The sequence below is a fragment of the Alligator sinensis genome, unplaced genomic scaffold (assembly GCF_000455745.1).
Source record: "Alligator sinensis unplaced genomic scaffold, ASM45574v1 scaffold1283_1, whole genome shotgun sequence".
In the NCBI taxonomy this organism is placed as follows: Eukaryota; Metazoa; Chordata; order Crocodylia; family Alligatoridae; genus Alligator; species Alligator sinensis.
In genome coordinates, this window is record NW_005842091.1 from 604660 (window position 1) to 620763 (window position 16104).

The following is a 16104-nucleotide window of genomic DNA, read 5'->3' on the forward strand; positions in this document are numbered from 1 at the left end:
TTCAGCTCCTTTCCAGACAGAGCCCCTTGTCCTGCCTAAGACCGCTGGAGTTCGGGTGTCTGCCAGGGTGGGCACGGAGCAGGTCGGGAAAGCCAAGTCTCACTCAGTAAATCAGGGCACACGGCTTGTGTGTGATCCAGCAGGGAACTGGGACTTCTGGCTCCCATTTCTGGTGGACCCACCTCTGTCTATCGTGCATCCATTCTGGAGCTGTTAAAAGAGGAAGAAGGTGCTTCCTTCCTCCTGTGTTGGTTTTGAAGCTTTGTTCCCTAATAAAACCCATTGAGATCCCCCAGGGAGGAGCTGTGGGAAGGTGTGACCTCCTGCCTGTACCATGCTTGGATCTATGCTTCCTTCCCCTCCTTTGTTTCTCGCAGCGCCCAAGCCGAAACGTCGGCGGCTCGAAGCTGTGAAGAAGCTGAACTTCAGCATGGAGGGTGAATTGGCTTCTGATTTCCCCCAGGATGACATCGCCCCACCTCCTTCCCCTGGGGCCTGCTCCAAGCCACCGAGTGCCAGGTTCCTCTCCTTTTTATTGCTACTCAGGAGGCCCTCGACAAGCAGTCATTTTAAATCTGGGAGCTAGACTGAGTTTGGTAAATGGCCTGCATTCACAAAGCCAGCAGGACAGGCAGCTTCGGCTCAGGGACTGGAATAGCAGGAGGTGTCTCTTCTAGCTGAGCTTATATGGTCCACTCATTGCAGCGGTATCAAGAGCCTTATTTGGAGACCCTTACGGTAACGGGCTCTGAGGGCCGCAATAATGGGAAGTGCTGCAGGCTGAGGTGGAGGGACACCAGCATTGCTATATGAGAAGGGGAGCTGCAGTGGAGGGAGTGGATATGGGGCTGAAATAGTAGCGTGCTGTTGCTGGAGCTGTGCAGAGCAGGCTGGAAGTAGGACGGCCGGGAGGGCTGTGCGCCAGGCTGTGGCATGCGCAGGATGTGAGCGCAGCCTCCTTTTCCAGGAGTCTACGGGGGCTTGGGCCGTGCCTATGTGGGGGCTCTCGTGGAAAGTCAAAGCAATGGACCGAGAGTCAAAGCATGTTGAAGCCCCATGCACAGGCTCTCGTTAAGGAGCGAGGCTGTTTCATGCACCTTAGCTTAATCCTCCTTGGGTCCAAAGGGAAATCCTCCCCAGATTAAATTACAGCCTTAGTCCTGCATGACCTGGGGGCAGATTAACATGCTTCAATTTATGGGTATTGCAACTTCAGATGCCTGTATAGGCCTGCCCTTAGGAAGGCCCTGGCCACCTGACTGTGGCTTCTGGCTTTTCAGCTGGTCATGTAAAGTCAGTTTTGGCAGAGGGACGACGTCCTTCCCAGACAGTTGGTTTCATGGGCTCTCTCTTGCTTCTCTGGGACCTGCTACAGGAGCCCAGACTTCCTGAGTCCGGATAGCCTGGAGCTGAGTGACGTGGCTCCGCTGCGATTGACACCACCACCCCCTGAGAAGAACCTCAGTCGGGTCCTCAGGCGCCCCCCCATCCTGGAGGACTACGTCAATGTGACGTCAACGGATGGCACCAGAGTCTTCATGGTTCTGAGAGAAGATTGCACCCAGACCGGGGTAGAGGTAAGACCAGATCACCGCAGACTGTGTGTGGTTAGGAGCTGCACTGAATTGCATGGTTTTGCTGTCATAGGTCATTTGAAGTCGTGACACCCACTAGGTGACCAGCAAAACTCCTGGGGTTAGATGCAGTTGGGGTGATAGATGAAGCTTCTCGGTTTAGCTTGTGTCGCTGTAGGAGGTGTAGCTCCGCTAGCAGAAAACCTCCTTGTGTTGTCATAAGCAGCTCGTGAGCTCTGCCAACACAGCCAGGCCCTGTAGTGTAGATGAACCCAGGGTTTGCCTTGTCCTGTGAGCTCTGATTCAGTGATGGAAGCTGGGTAACTCCTAGATTCTCTAACCTAGGATCATAGAAATTCAGGCTGGAAGGGAGCTCAGGAGGTCACATCTAGTCCAACCCTTGCTCAAAGCAGGACCAGCCCCAACTGCATCATCCCAGCCAAGGCTTTGTCTAGCTGGGCCTTAAATACCTCCAAGGATGGAGACTGCACCACCTCTCTGGGGGGCCTGTTCCAGTGCTTCCCCACCCTCCTAATGAGAGAGTTTTCCTTAATATCCAACCTAAATATCCCTTGCTGCAGCTTGAGCCCATTGCTCCTTGTTCTGTCATCTGCCACCACTGAGGATAGTCCAGCTCCACCTTCTTTTGAACCCCCCTTCAAACTGCTATTCAGTCCCCCTTTAGTCTTCTCTTCTCTAGACTAAGCCCAGTTCCCTCAGCCTCTCTTTGTAAGTCATATGCCGCAGTCCCCGAACCATTTTCCTTGCCCTCCGCTGGGCTCTCTCCAACGTGTCCACATCCTTTCTGCAGTGGGGGGCCCAAAACTGAACGCAGTACTCCAGATGTGTACTGTGGAGTCCTTCAAGAGTTATGTGTATGTTTATGCTTTGCATCTCTGTGCTAAAAAGGGTGCATCTGGTCACTTCTCATCTTTTGCAGCTCCCAGGCTCTCTGGGCTGGAATACACGCAGACCGCTTCACTTACTGGGAGTACCTTTTTCCTACCTCAAGGAGCAAGTGTATGAAGAGGTATTGTACCCAAATCCCATTCCCATCCCCACTTGCAATTCATAGAATCGTAGAAAATGACGGTTGGACGGGACCTCAGGAGGTCACAACTAATCCAACCCCCTGCTCAAAGCAGGACCAGCCCCAACTACATCATCCCAGCAAAGGCTTTGTCTAGCCGGGTCTTAAAAACCCGCAAGGATGGAGACGGCACAACCTCCTGTCTGTCTCCTCAGAACCAGGTTGCTTCCACAGCGGGCAGAAGCCAACCAGATTGGGAATGGGTCTGGAAGAGGCCTGCGGTGTGGTGCTGTGTACACATGCAGAGTCCCATGGAGACCCCTCAGATATATTTGCCCTGGATATATTGGACTCCAAACCTAGATAAAGACTCTTTGAAAACTAGGCCCTGGATGTCTTGTCTGCGAACAGCCAGGACTGGTACGGTCTGTGAGATGAAATATTTCAGTAGACGGAGTCTTATTATTTTTTTAAATTGAGGAAAAGGAAGTCTCCACAGTGTGATCTCGTGCACCTTTTCCCTCTGCCCCTCAGAGACGAGCAGCATCAGCTGTCAAATCCCTAAGTCACTTGCTATGTAGCAGAGCAGCCAGTTCTGACCCAGCTGTCACCCCATTTGTGTTTCAGCATCACCAGCGGGTGCTGGAGGCTTCGCAGCAGCTGACGAAGCTACTAGCCAGGTGGGTGGCTCTGGTGCTTCTCCTCTTGTGCTTGCAGTCAAGGATCGTGTCAAGGTGGGATTCCTGGCATTGGGGGTGGAAGGAGGGTCTTGCAGGGTTGGAGCACTGAGCTGGGAACACCTCTTCTGATGTGCACGTGCCGCTGCTTGTGCGCCAGGGCCCTGACCTTAGCTGAGGTCTCTCTGGGTGACCCTAACACAACAGGCATGCAAAGATACGCAAAGTGCATCACGGCTCTCCAGATGCTGCAGCTGTTTCATGTTGAGTAAACATCTGGGTCTTCTCAGAACAGGAGGGGTAGCTCTGCCATGCTGTGACCTGGAGCAGTCAGTGCACAGTGGGGAGAGGGGCAACTCGCTGCCCCTAAATGTATCCTCATTGAGTCCCTCTCCTGTCATGCTAGTGCTGCTTTTAATCTTCCTTTTCTGTGTGATCTACCCAGGATGGGACTTTTAATAGATGACTTTTTATAGATGACAATGGAGTGCCTGGTTTGTCTTCTGCTCCCTGGGCTGGGCTAGCTTGGACTTCTATCTTTGCTTTTGATTATTGCAGTCATCTCGACGACAGCGCTGGCATGCCTGAAAATGAGAACTCAGAGCCTAGCGAGGAAGCAGACATGGCCAACGAGGAGGAGGAATCCACCCAGCACTGCCTTTGGGTCGATAGATTCACTCCCCGGCATTACACAGAGCTGCTCAGCGATGACGTAAGCTGCTTAGAGCAATGAGATCGGGGCCTTTGTCATTAATAACTGTTCTCTAATCCTCTGGGAGTCCTGGTGCCATGTTCTTGCCCGACCTATGACTGCTCCTTAGAAACTGCAACAAGCCTCCCGTAGTGCTGGATCCACCCAGGTGATACAGGCTAGAAAGATAAAGGGGTGTGTGTGTGCATGCTCTACAAACCTCTGCAAACCACTGTCTTATCTGTTCAAATATTTGTGTTGCACATACACATGTCCACACCAGCCCAGATTGAGGTCCCTAAACAGGTGTGCATTAAGCTTTGCTGAGCTGGTGCTGGCTGGAGTCTCCCTTGCAGACCTCTCTGCTTCTTCCTCAGTTTTTCTGCTCAGTTGGAGCTACTGCCACTCAATGTCCCATTCCCCTTCTCCTCCCACATCCAGTACACGAATCGGTGCCTTCTGAAGTGGCTCAAATTGTGGGACACGGTGGTTTTCAGGAGGGAGAAGCCGGAGAAGAAGGCGAAGCCGAGCGAGAAGGGCCGGCCCCCTCTCAAGCAGCTGAAAGAACAGCAGAACAAATGGAAGAGCAAGACCCAGGTCACGGAGGAGATTCTGGAGGCTGAGCTGGACCCTCACAAGCGCCCCAAGTATAAGGTGAGGTGTCTTGGCCTGACTCTCCCCCCAGCCAAGCTTCCAGCACAATCCCCAGACATTTAAATTGTGTTTTGAGTGCTTGAGGGGGTTTCTTGGGTTTTGCTTGCCTCTGCTTTATTTGCATTTTGATTTTGTGAACTTAAACCGTGGAATAATGGCAGGGGGTAGGAGGGAAGGATCTTATTCCAGGTACGGAGAGGTTAAAGGGACTAACTAGGACTGAGGAAGTGCTCGCTTACATGGGCAGCGCTGTCTCCTGACACCCTTGTCCACTAGCGGGTGATGTCAAGTCACACTCGTGTCGGCTCTCCATCCAGCATGGAGCAGTGGGCCGGCCACACATTGGTGGACAGCAAAATTACACACCTGTCTTATTGTACAGGCTCCGTTCTCTCCATGTAATAACTTGGAAATGGAAAGCGAGTCTAGGCGCTGCACGGCAGAGCAGCACCTTAACAATCGCAGCTTCTGCAAGCTTGGGCTCTGCCAAAGACCGCTTTAAATAAGCGTACATCCCCGGGTTCGTTCACCCATGCACTCTGCTGACTTAAACTGATACCCCTCTTGTTTTACGTATAATAAACAGAGCTGACGGCAATGCTTGCCTTGAAGTGCAGTCAAGCCCTTTCCAACATAACACTCAGTTGCTTGTAAACGTAGCAATCCCTGCTGTCACCCATTGTTTAAGACTGTTGCCCAGCCATTTAGGACAGGAAGTAAAGAATCCCATGCCCAGTTGAGATGTCAGAGGAAGCGAGCCATTGTGACCCCAGCTGGGATTTGAGCCAGGGGCCAGGCTTGCTGCTGCAGAAAGCACCAGAGGGACTTAGTGTCAAGAAGTGCCAGGAGCCCTGGGAAGATGAGGCAGCTGTTGGAGGAGAAGTAGTATGGGGCTCCAGAGCTGTTCCCCTTTCCAAGGGAGACCTGTCTGGAGAGCGAGCCGACGGCTGCACGCTTGCTGAGCATCGCTCTCTTGCCCCCCATTTGCTGCAGGTAGCATTGTTGTGTGGCCCGCCAGGCTTGGGGAAAACCACGCTGGCCCACGTTATCGCCAAGCACGCTGGCTACAGTGTGGTGGAGATGAATGCCAGGTGAGTATTTGGCTCCGTCCCCAGGGTGGGGACCCAAACCCGGGCTCCGCTTGCCTAGGCTGTCGGCCACTCCGAGCCCCTTTGTGTTTCAGTGACGACCGCAGCCCGGACGTCTTCAAAACCCGTATTGAAGCTGCCACGCAGATGAAGTCCGTGCTGGGTGCCAACGAGAAGCCCAATTGCCTGATCATTGATGAAATAGATGGCGCGCCCATTGTAAGCCTGGCTCACCTACCGGGGGTCTGAGATTAGGTCTCACAGACAGCAAAATGCCCTCCTGCCCCTGTTGCCCATTGCTTGAGCTGCTGAAGTGCTTCATGGTCTGCAGCAAGGGTGGTAGTTCACCATCGCTCTCTTTGCATCTCCTGCTTGGCCGCTACCGTGAGAGCGGACAAGACGGCCCACGGTCAATGCAAAGCCGGTGGGGCAGCACTGTAAGCACGTGCTGCGGTATGCGCAATGCCCGGTGGGCAGGGAATGGAGAGAGACCTCGGCACGTCTGGACAAGAGGGAGGCTCAGCCAGAGACCGGGTGAACCCTTTTGCTGCGCTGTTTGATACTGGGCTCCCTTCTAAGACCAGGGTGCAGCGCATGATCCATGCACCCCCGGGCCTGGGGAACAGATCCGTCTGGGATCGTGGCATTCAGACACGGGAGAGGCTTTTGCAGTGGGGAGTTGAGGGCAGCAGGTAGCAGAGCCTGTAGCTCAGCGACCCACTTCTGTGCTTGACCCTGGACAACAGGGGTGTCCAGAGAAGGCAATGGAAGTGTCTGGGGCTCCTCACAACATTGCCTGAGCAGGAAATAATTTGCTAACCTATTGCCGTGTTTGTGAATAGCGACCGTTTACTTTTTTCAAGGCCTCAATTAACATGCTGCTGAGCATCATCAACCGTAAGGATGCGGAGCCAGAGCCGACAGCCAGCACCAGTGGGGCAGGTGGCAAGAGGAGGAGGCGAGAAGGCGGCCTCCTTTTACGGCCCATCATCTGTATTTGCAACGACCAGTTAGTATCTCCCCATGCGCAGAGGGTGGGGGTGAGAGCCAGGAGGTTTGGTTTTGCTTGTATTTCTTCTTCTTGGCACCTTGGTTTTGGGGCTGCTGTGGTGTGAGCATGAAGGTGGTGCAGGGCTTGCTGTGTCAAAGCAGTGCTCCCTCCCTCTCTCCAGTCCTACAGCTCTTTTCTTCCTCTGCCTGCTCCATTAGTCTATAATGCTGACTTAGAGATCCTGGCAGGCTCTGGTTCTCTGCTCAAGCCCATAAAAAGTATTGCTTTATGCATAGCCACCGGCACGACTCCCTAGAGAAGGCTCCTTGTGAAAACACCCTTTATTTACTCTTCCTTAGTTACCGAGTCAGCCGTGTGCCCCGTGCGTGCAAGCAAGCCCCTCGACACGTCTGCTGCGGTGCACGCCTCAGTCCATCTCGGTTGGGTGGCAGAGGGGATGATGTCTCACTGTATCCCCAAGGGTATGGGTCCAAACCTTGCTCTGCATTCATGCCAGAGACCACCACTATCAACCCAGGTGCCTGGCTTCATCACTCCGTCACGTGCTGTTGGCAGACATTGGCATCCTTCACCGTGCCAGCCTGGTGGGCTGCTGGATTCAGGAAGACCTTTGCCCCATGGACAAAACATCCATTGGAGAAGGGGGTTAGGCCTGGCCTGTTGCTACAGATCCTATGTTTTCATGTCACATCTGTTTTTTCCCCCGTTGCTTGAGTTAATCCTTCAAGGCTCATCTCTGTCTCTCTGCCAGGTATGTCCCCGCTCTGAGGCAGCTGAGGCAGCAGGCTTTCCTCTTAAACTTCCCCCAGACTGCGCCCTCCAGACTGGTGCAGCGGCTCTGCGAGGTGTGTATTGGCCCAGAGCGCTTCCACCCTTGGGCTGTGTCTGGGGGAGATGGGAGCTAACGCCCCCCCTTCCCTCTTCTTCAGATTGCCCTCCGGCAGGGCATGAAGGCAGACATGGGAGCACTTATGGCACTGTGCGAGAAGACGGAGAATGACATCCGATCCTGTATAAACACCTTGCAGGTACAGCAGAGCTCACACAGGTCTTCTCCCTCCCCAAATCCTGGCCTGCCCAGGAGCTCCCACCCCTACCCTGCTTTGCTGAAGCTGAAGCTGCCCCTAAAGGGACCAGTTGTTAATGGTCGCTTAACATAAGCTGCTGGCTGGGATAGACCCTCTTTTTCACTCCAGACTTCACCTGGATTCAGGCAGGCGACTTGGAGGAAAGGTGTTATGGCTGGTCCCCAAAGCATCTGTCCAGCTGGATGTCATCAGGCATCTTTATGAAGTCAGCCTGGGATGCTAGCACCTCCATTTTTCTTAGCACAGCCTTGAATGACTGGTCAAGCACTATCCAAAGCTTCTCCTCCCTTCCCCAACTCCTGTTATCTTTTTTCCCACCCCCCGTGTTCTTCAGTGCATGAAATCTAACTTCTGCATTGTGTTTCCAGTTCTTGCATGGCCGGGGCAAGAAGGAGCTGAGTGCGAGGATGGTGCAGACGATGAAAATTGGCTTGAAGGACCAGAACAAGGGGCTCTTCTCCATCTGGCAAGAGATCTTCCAGCTCCCCAGGATTCAGAGGTGCAAGCAAAAGTTTGTTAGGCCACCAGCCTATGCAGAGCAGAACCGCTTTGCAAACAGACTCTCCCGGGTCCCATGCCTGTAGTTCAGGGGACCATTGAGGTGGAAAGGAGAAGCTGCTTGCATTTTGCTTGCCCTGGGGAAATCAGAAATTGCTGCTGTGATGCTTGGGTCGTGCTTCATGCATTGCAGCGTGAAGGACTTCGTTTCAGCGGCTCTAGGGGCGCTTGTCTGTTGTCTTGTTTCACCTGCAGCATTGGCGGTAGCAGTGTCAAAACTCGCCCATCTATTCTGTATGGCCCTAATGGGTTACCACTGGATTGCTCCACCCTTTGGGTGCGCGGGTGTTGCTCAGTCGTGCTCTTTGACATCATGCCTTCTCTCCTCTCCCAGACACAGAATAGGAATGGACCCTTCTGTGCCGAACCAGATCCTCCTGGGAGGTGATGACGGCTTGTTGAATGTGACTGGGGGCAGGACTGGTCTTAACACCCCGTCCCAAAGGTTCCTTCGCATCCTGCATCTCGCCACCACCTCTGGGGAGCACGAGAAGCTCACTCAGGTACGGCAGCCTCCCTGGGAAAACCAGGGGTCTCTCACTCCCCCAGGTGTCTGCCACCCTGAAAACTGGCTAATGCTCACAGTGGATGGCCTGGTGGGCAATTTTAATGCATCGATAAGCAGCTGAATAGTTCTGAAGGCTGAGCCTGGTACTGGGACGTGGAGGGAGGGAAGAGCAGTGTTTCACCGTGGTTCAGCCGGGACGCAAAATGACTTCCACGTGCTCTCGTGGTCGCTGTTAGATGAGAGGATCTTGTCACCGTACCCTGCCTCAGGGCCCTACCGCACATTCAAATTTAAAGCTGGATAGAAACCAGCTATAAAGTTGTTCCACATTTTCAAGAACTAACTTTGTGGCTGGCGGCCTCTTTTTACAGCTGGATGGACGTTTTTATGCAGTGGCAATTACTTTGCACGTGTGGCCGGTCTACATTTATTGCATGATTAAACAGTGAATGGCGTAATATATGTAACGTGGGGCAGGGGCCAGTGGCTCAGGTGGCAATGACTGGACCCCACCGGGATCTCGTAGCGCCTGTTGGGGTATGTCGTGAGTGGAGATTTACCTTGAGGCCCTTGTTTGTAAATGAAATGTCTGTGGTTTTAAATGAATTCAGTCCCCGGCTGGTGCCAGTGCTAGAAAGGGGAAGGTGGATGTTTCCTTTCAGAGGCAGGGCAGATACCTGCTGCTGGCAGCCCTGACAACTTCACCTCGCTTGGATTTGTTGGATTTGTTCCTTTGAAAGTATTCAGGCTGGCACGGGGGGAGGGAGTGCCTGTCTTACAGGAGGAGGCGACATGACTGAGCAAACTGAGTTGCAGCCAGAGGAAAGCTAGGAGGGAAGTGGGGTGGATATGGTTGGAGTCTATAAATATGCAAGGGGGTAGATGCTAGGGAGGGAGAGGAGCTATGGGAGCTGAAGGACGGGGTTGGCACGAGGAAAACGGGGTGCAAACTCAGGATGCGTTTGGGCAGAAAGTTAGAAGGTGTCTGACTGCAAGGGGGTGACCCAGGACGCTCCTGCTTGTTGGAAATCTCGGATGCACCAAACCATCTCCGAAGGCAGTGGGGGGGACTGCTGTACTCATGCAAACAGCATTAGCTCTGGGTCGTGCCTAGTACTAACGTGCAGCGGTGTGGTGGAGTCTCCCATGAAGCCCAGACTCGTTGCCCACGAGGGAGAAGCCCTCTGGCCAAGGGCACTGCGTAACCCTGCTCCACGCTGTTCCTGCCAGGGCCTGTTCGACAACTTCCTGAACATGAAGTTGAAGGATTCCAGTTTCGGCTCAGTGTGCCTGGCCCTGGAGTGGCTGGGCTTCTCCGACGTCGTGAACCGCGCCATCCTGCACGGCCAGAACTTCCAGCTCCTGAGGTACCTGCCCTTCCTCCCCGTCGCCTTCCACCTGCTCTTCGCTTCCTCCAGCATCCCCAGACTGGCCTATCCCAACAGCCAGCATGAGGCAAGTATCAGGGAGCGAGGTCTGCGCTATGGGGTGGGAAGCCCTTAACAGGCGTGAGGTGGTTACAGTTGCGTCACCAGTCTGGGATCGGGGCGAAGGTTTGGAGTTGGGGTCTTGGAGGTCTTGCCTCGGGGTGTCAAACCGTCTGAGCCCAAGAGCTCATGGCGTTTCTGCTGCGTCTCCAACCAGGCCCTGACCAAACTGAACCAGATGCAGAACCTCATCCTGTCCATGGTATCGGGGATCACGCCCAGCTCCCGGAGCCGCGCAGGGATGCAGCCCCTGGTCCTCGAGATGCTGTGTCTGCTCCTGGATATCATCTCCCCAAAGCTCCGGCCGGTGAGTGGTCCCTGCTGGGGCTGGGTGTCTGGGCAGGGAGCGGGTGCCCCATGTCCTTACAGCGTTTGCCCATGCTTTGCAACATGCCCCAGACACAACTGAACCTCCCAAAGTGCTGAATAATTCACCCCAGCAGAGCAGAAATGGACTGAGATGGCTCCTTAGATCCAGATGTCCCAAACATTGGCAGATCACAGTCCTGGGTGCGGAGGCTGTAGGAGAGCGCTGAATTCTCATAGGTGAAACCAGTGGAAGCTGCTACCGCTGTGTGTGTGTGTGTGTGTGTGTGTGTGTGTGTGTGTGTGTGTGTGTGTGTGTAAGAGAGAGAGAATATGCAAACTGACATGTAACTTCATAATTCTTAATTGCATACATACAGGATAGTGCATTTCCACGGTGAGGCCCAAACACTTCTGTTGGGTCCTTTGTGTCTAAAGAGTTGAGGTCTCTGCTGGTCAGACAAAGCCTGCGGCCAGGAGGTTAGAAACCCTGGCAGAGCATTGAGAGGTGCAGACAGGGGGGGAAAGGCCTTGCTTCTTCCGATGCGTGTTCAGGGCCTGTCTCGGGGGGATTGCTTTGGGGAGCTGCAGAGGAGAAGGCTTAGAGCTCATCTGCAGTTGTGGCTGGCGGGAAGGGCACTGCCGTGTTTCACTGGTATCCCAAAGCTCACCCAAAGGGCTCGGAGCTAGGAGACGGGCCGTGCCGGCTCTGGAGGTTGGCTGTGGCTTGGGTCGGGCAACACCACTCTGTGCATTGGCCCCAAGGGGCAGGGGAGCCATGGGATGCGCTCCCTGTCCCTACTATCCTGGATTACCCTACTTTCTTAGGAGGGTGGTAAAACACTGGAACAGGCTACCCAGAGAGGTGGTGGACTCTCCATCCTTGGAGGTTTTTAAGACCCAGGTAGACACAGTCTTGTCTGGGATGATGCAGTTGGGGCTGGTCCTGCTTGGAGCAGGGGTTGGACTAGACGTGACCTCCTGAACTCCCTTCCAACCCTCCTTGTCTGTGATTGAAGTGAATCGGCCCCAGCGTGTATAGCTTCTCCTTCCCTCCCTCCAGCTCCGGTAGACGTTGTTCTGCAGTCGGTCCCAACCCTCTGCTGCCCTTTCAGTTGCTGTAGCACGTGCCGCTTGGTCTTCCCTGGGATGCCACATCTTTCTGCAGCTCTAGCTCTGGTACAAGGCAGGGGGGTGGTTTCAGCTACTTGGGCACACTGATTTCCCTGTGCCTTTCCCCAAGGGGGCTGCTGGGAGTCTTCCTCCACCCCACAAAGCATGTACTGTCCCTAACAGGAGACTAATCTTGTTTCCTCTCCCGCTTGAGCCTTGCGGGCATTAACTGTTCTCCTTGTATCAGGAGAGGAAAATCTGCTGCAGGTTATTTTTATGTTTAAAGTTATTACAGATTAATTGTACTGTCCCCTTGGATAATCTCCCCTGGGGTTTCCAAGCAAACCTCAGTGCATCTTCTGCAAGCAGGAAGGGGTGGTGATGAAAGGCTCCTTATTCACTTGGGTATTATTACTAGGTGCCTTCCCCAGCAGGCGACGCGCTGTTCCGAGCAGGGGCATTTGAATGACCTGCCAGGTCCTGGGAGGTAAACTGAGGCACGCTCAGGGTGTGACTTGCCTATATTTATGCAGCAGATGGTAGAGAGGAGCAAAATCCTGGGCTGCACTACAGAAGAGCTGTGGATTCAGGATGGGAAGGTCTTTAAGCGACATGAATGGGTTGAGACCGGGCGTCACCCAGCAAAGGGGAAGCGTGGTAGGCTTTCTGGAGCCTGCCGTGTTTCCAGTCGCGGGCTGTGCTCAGCCCAGGTTGTTTGAAGCAGCGGTGGCTTCTTGTTTTCACGCTCCGCTGTCTGAAACACCCCTGGGAAGGAGAGCCTGAAACTCCAGGTCCAAAGGACTGTCCCTGGCAGCTCTGTGCAAACACGACATTAAAATAGCCCGGGAAAGCAGCATCCCCGGGGGTTTGTTCAGCTGGGAGTTGTTGGGCTCCTTGGAAACCATCTGAAAACAATATCCCAAAGCTTTCATTTATTAGCCTCATGGTAGGAATTGTTCCCAGTCCCGGTTAACACTTGTAGCTCAGCCGGTGCCTCTGCTGTCCTGGGTTTAGGATGAGGGGAAGGAAAAAAGGGCAGAAGGAGCCTGTTGGGTTGACATCTCTGGAGAGATGCGGCAAGGACGGGTGTCCAGGAAAGCTTCCCACCCACTCTGATGCAGGGTCTCCCTGGCTGATCCAGTGCAGGGCCCTGAGGGAACAGATGAGCTGGGGTCATGGGTTTGACCGTGGGGGTCCTGTCTATTGGGACCTTGATTTAAGACTCAGCAACAGGTTTCACGTCGGCTCCGGAGTCGCTATCTGCACGGGACGGAGCTGATGGGTGGGAAACGGCAGGTTTTTTTTAAGAGGCGCTTGGTTTTGGGTAAGGAGAGGGACTGATGTTGCAAGGAGCTCCATGGGCATTGCCGGGAGCAGTGCAAGAGCCTTTATTTCCCCCTCTGCAACTCACCTGTGTGCTCCTGAATGGCCCTGACTTGGTTGTAAGGCTGTGATTCTTACATCATTTCTCTGCATTGCAACCACCGCTGCATCAGACCAGTGCTTCCAGCAATCCAGATCCCATCTCTGGTGCTGGTCGGCTTCAAAGAGCCTCCTGCTGTTTTGCATCGCGGGGATCCTTTGCAATATGCCCGCTGGGGAGCCATTTAGTCCTGGGCTTCTGCCCTGGCCCTGGAGCCCATTCCCCTTGTAAGGATTTTTTGGGGAGAGGAAATGGCTGTCTTGCTCCCCGTGGGATGCAGGATGCATCTGCTGGGTGCACCTGGGCTGCAGGTGAGAGGCACCATCCCATCACCCGGCTGTGCCAGGGTTGCTCTCAGCCCCTGAATTCCCCCGTCCGTCGAAGCTTTATCCCTGGCAACCTTCCCCTGCTCTCAGATTTCAGGGGACGGTTATGTAAAAAGCCTTTTGGGAGAGGGCTTGGAACAAAACCCGCTCACTAACCAGTGTCTTCAAACCAGTGCTTTGTGGTAAGGCAGTTGCATTTAGTCAAAGCCCTGGGATCTTGAGATTGGGTTTCTGTCGAGATTTGGCGTTTCTGCTGCAAAATCTCAGCTGCTTGGTTTGTCCCATAGTCCACATGTGTGCAACTTTCAGTGAAGCCTGTGTGCACCGGGGGATACCGATGAGCTGGTTTTATTTGTAGGGACCACGAGGAGTTAGTCTGAAGTTTTCGGACTACAATTCCTCTTCCTTGCACTTCACTGTCTGCACCTCTCGAGAGGTCCTTTTGAATGCTTGCTGGTTACCAGCCCCCACCCCAAAAACGGCTATATTTCAGCGACGGTAGGAAGACGGTCAGACTCCCCCGGCAGAAATATAAGCATCAGTTGTCTAGGTGCAGCGCATAGGCACGTTTCGTGGGCTGTGGATCCAGGGCCGCATTGCCCCGCTATGGCAGGGCCAGTCTGGCGTACCTGCCCTGTAACCCCCCTGCATTTAAATCAGTGCAGCTGGGAGCCGGGTTCGGCTTCAGCGCTCTGCTCCCAGAGATCAAATGAGGCTTCGTTAGAGACCCCGGCGGACAGGCTTCTTGACCTCTGTGGGCAACGCGTGAGCGGCGCTTGCTTTCCAGCTAATCCCTCCATGCTAGCGGGTGGGGGCTCCCCGGTACAGCCCGGCATTAGTGCTTGAGCCTCAGGAAATCCAGTGCTGGCACTAAAGGTTTATTGGCACCTGCCAGAAGCTGAACGAAAGGCCCTGCCCTTCACCCACCGCAGCTGTCGCCCTTCTCCGGACTGAGACCTGGGGGGGAAGAGCAGAGGCCTTTCAGGCCCAGCGCCAAGTGGAAAGGGGCTTTATGCCAACCAGGGGCTGTCTCTGGTCTGTCTGAGGGCTGCGGAGGTCTTTTCCATTGCAGAGTGTAATGGGGGACACCTGGTGTCCATCCCTGCTCTGCTACAGGCTTCCTGGATGCCCTCAGGCAAGTCACCCAGCCTCTCCATTCAATAGAGGTAAGAAGACTTGTGAAGGTGGTGGGTGCTTGTGGAAAGGGGTCACCTTTTGGGCTGTTTCTCTCTTCTGCAGGTGAACACGCAGCTGTACAGTCTCAAGGAGAAGCAGCAGCTGGCCAGCCTGATCAGCACCATGCTGGCCTACAACCTCACCTACCACCAGGAGCGCACGCCGGAGGGGCAGTACATCTACCAGCTCGACCCGTAAGTAGGCAGCGACACGCCGTGAGCGGCTTTGGTGGCATCCGTGTGTCGGGGAGCGGTTGGCAGAGATGGAAGGTGACATCTTAAAAGGGAACAGAGGGCAGAAATTTTCTTGGTGGGCTCCATCTCTGTGGGTGTTGCTGTCCTAAGATACTGGTGAGGCCAGAAGGCTTCAATAGGGAATCCAGCATCGACATGGCAAATAGAAATATCCAGAGTTTGGGAAGGGATTGAAGCCCTGCCATGCCTTGTGCCATTTGCCAGCCAGCTCTGGAAGGTAGGTGAAAATGCATCTCGGCCGTGCCAATGGCACGGGGCAAACACCTTCCCCAGGATGACGACTAGTCCCTTTGCTTTCTAACTGTGCCACTAGAAGGTGTGACGTTCACAGTTTGACTGGAAGATGTCCTCCTCATAGGGCAGAAGTTGCACGAGAGCATCCCAAAGTTTAGTAGCCAGTGCCGGGGGCAGGGGAAAAAGGCAAATGGATAATGCTTTCCTATCAGCAGTCTAGGACGTTTCTGCAGTCGGGAGCTGGGAGGGGAACGGGCCATTCCTTTGTCAGGTTCAGCTTTATTTTTTTGAAAAACAACTTAGTTTTTAACCAGTTTCCTGCCTTTTGACAGAAAGGTCAGCAGTGTCCCCTCAAGGCGCAGAGCCATCACTGTCTGGTTTATACCACGTGTGCTCGAATCCAAGACGAGCTTTTCCCCGTCAGGTTCGGCTTTATTTTTTTTGAAAAACAACTTAGCTTTTAACCAAAGTTTCCTGCCTTTTGACAGAAAGGTCAGCAGTGTCCCCTCAAGGCGCAGAGCCATCACTGTCTGGCTTATACCACGTGTGCTCGAATCCAAGACGAGCTTTTCCCCCACTTAACACAGGGAAATGTCTACATTTTCCACGTATGGAGTCTAATGATAGCGGGTTGTCTTGCATGCATAGTCGTCTTGGATTCAGGTAAATACGGTAATCAGTGCCAGGATCAGGTTCACTGCAGTATTTGGGGAAAGGGCAAGTGCTTTTAAGTGTTTCCGAGGCCGGGAACAGAAAGCAGCCGGGCTGAAATTATCCTGTTGTTTCTCTGCTCGGGGATTGTAAACACATCACCTTCCCACCCGCTCGCCACCCCCTCTTCCTTGCTCTCTGCTCACTAATCAGCCTTGGTTTGATCCTCTTTTACTTTCACCAATCTGGCTTTT

The 16104-nt window shown here is 53.9% G+C and overlaps 1 protein-coding gene across 2 annotated transcripts in view; it reads left to right on the plus strand.

The window, feature by feature from the left end:
• The window catches only part of CHTF18 (chromosome transmission fidelity factor 18), a 35419-nt gene that overhangs the window by 2063 nt on the left and 17252 nt on the right, over nt 1-16104 (plus strand). For both annotated transcript variants that reach the window (XM_006024018.3, XM_006024019.3), the window contains exons 3-18: nt 378-519; nt 1376-1577; nt 2515-2604; nt 3232-3284; nt 3840-3993; nt 4414-4626; nt 5620-5717; nt 5810-5933; nt 6578-6723; nt 7478-7571; nt 7656-7754; nt 8183-8313; nt 8707-8875; nt 10111-10335; nt 10525-10674; nt 14775-14905. In XM_006024018.3, the coding sequence (XP_006024080.1) occupies nt 378-519; nt 1376-1577; nt 2515-2604; nt 3232-3284; nt 3840-3993; nt 4414-4626; nt 5620-5717; nt 5810-5933; nt 6578-6723; nt 7478-7571; nt 7656-7754; nt 8183-8313; nt 8707-8875; nt 10111-10335; nt 10525-10674; nt 14775-14905 (2221 nt within the window). The remainder of the gene's footprint in view (nt 1-377; nt 520-1375; nt 1578-2514; nt 2605-3231; nt 3285-3839; nt 3994-4413; nt 4627-5619; nt 5718-5809; nt 5934-6577; nt 6724-7477; nt 7572-7655; nt 7755-8182; nt 8314-8706; nt 8876-10110; nt 10336-10524; nt 10675-14774; nt 14906-16104) is intronic.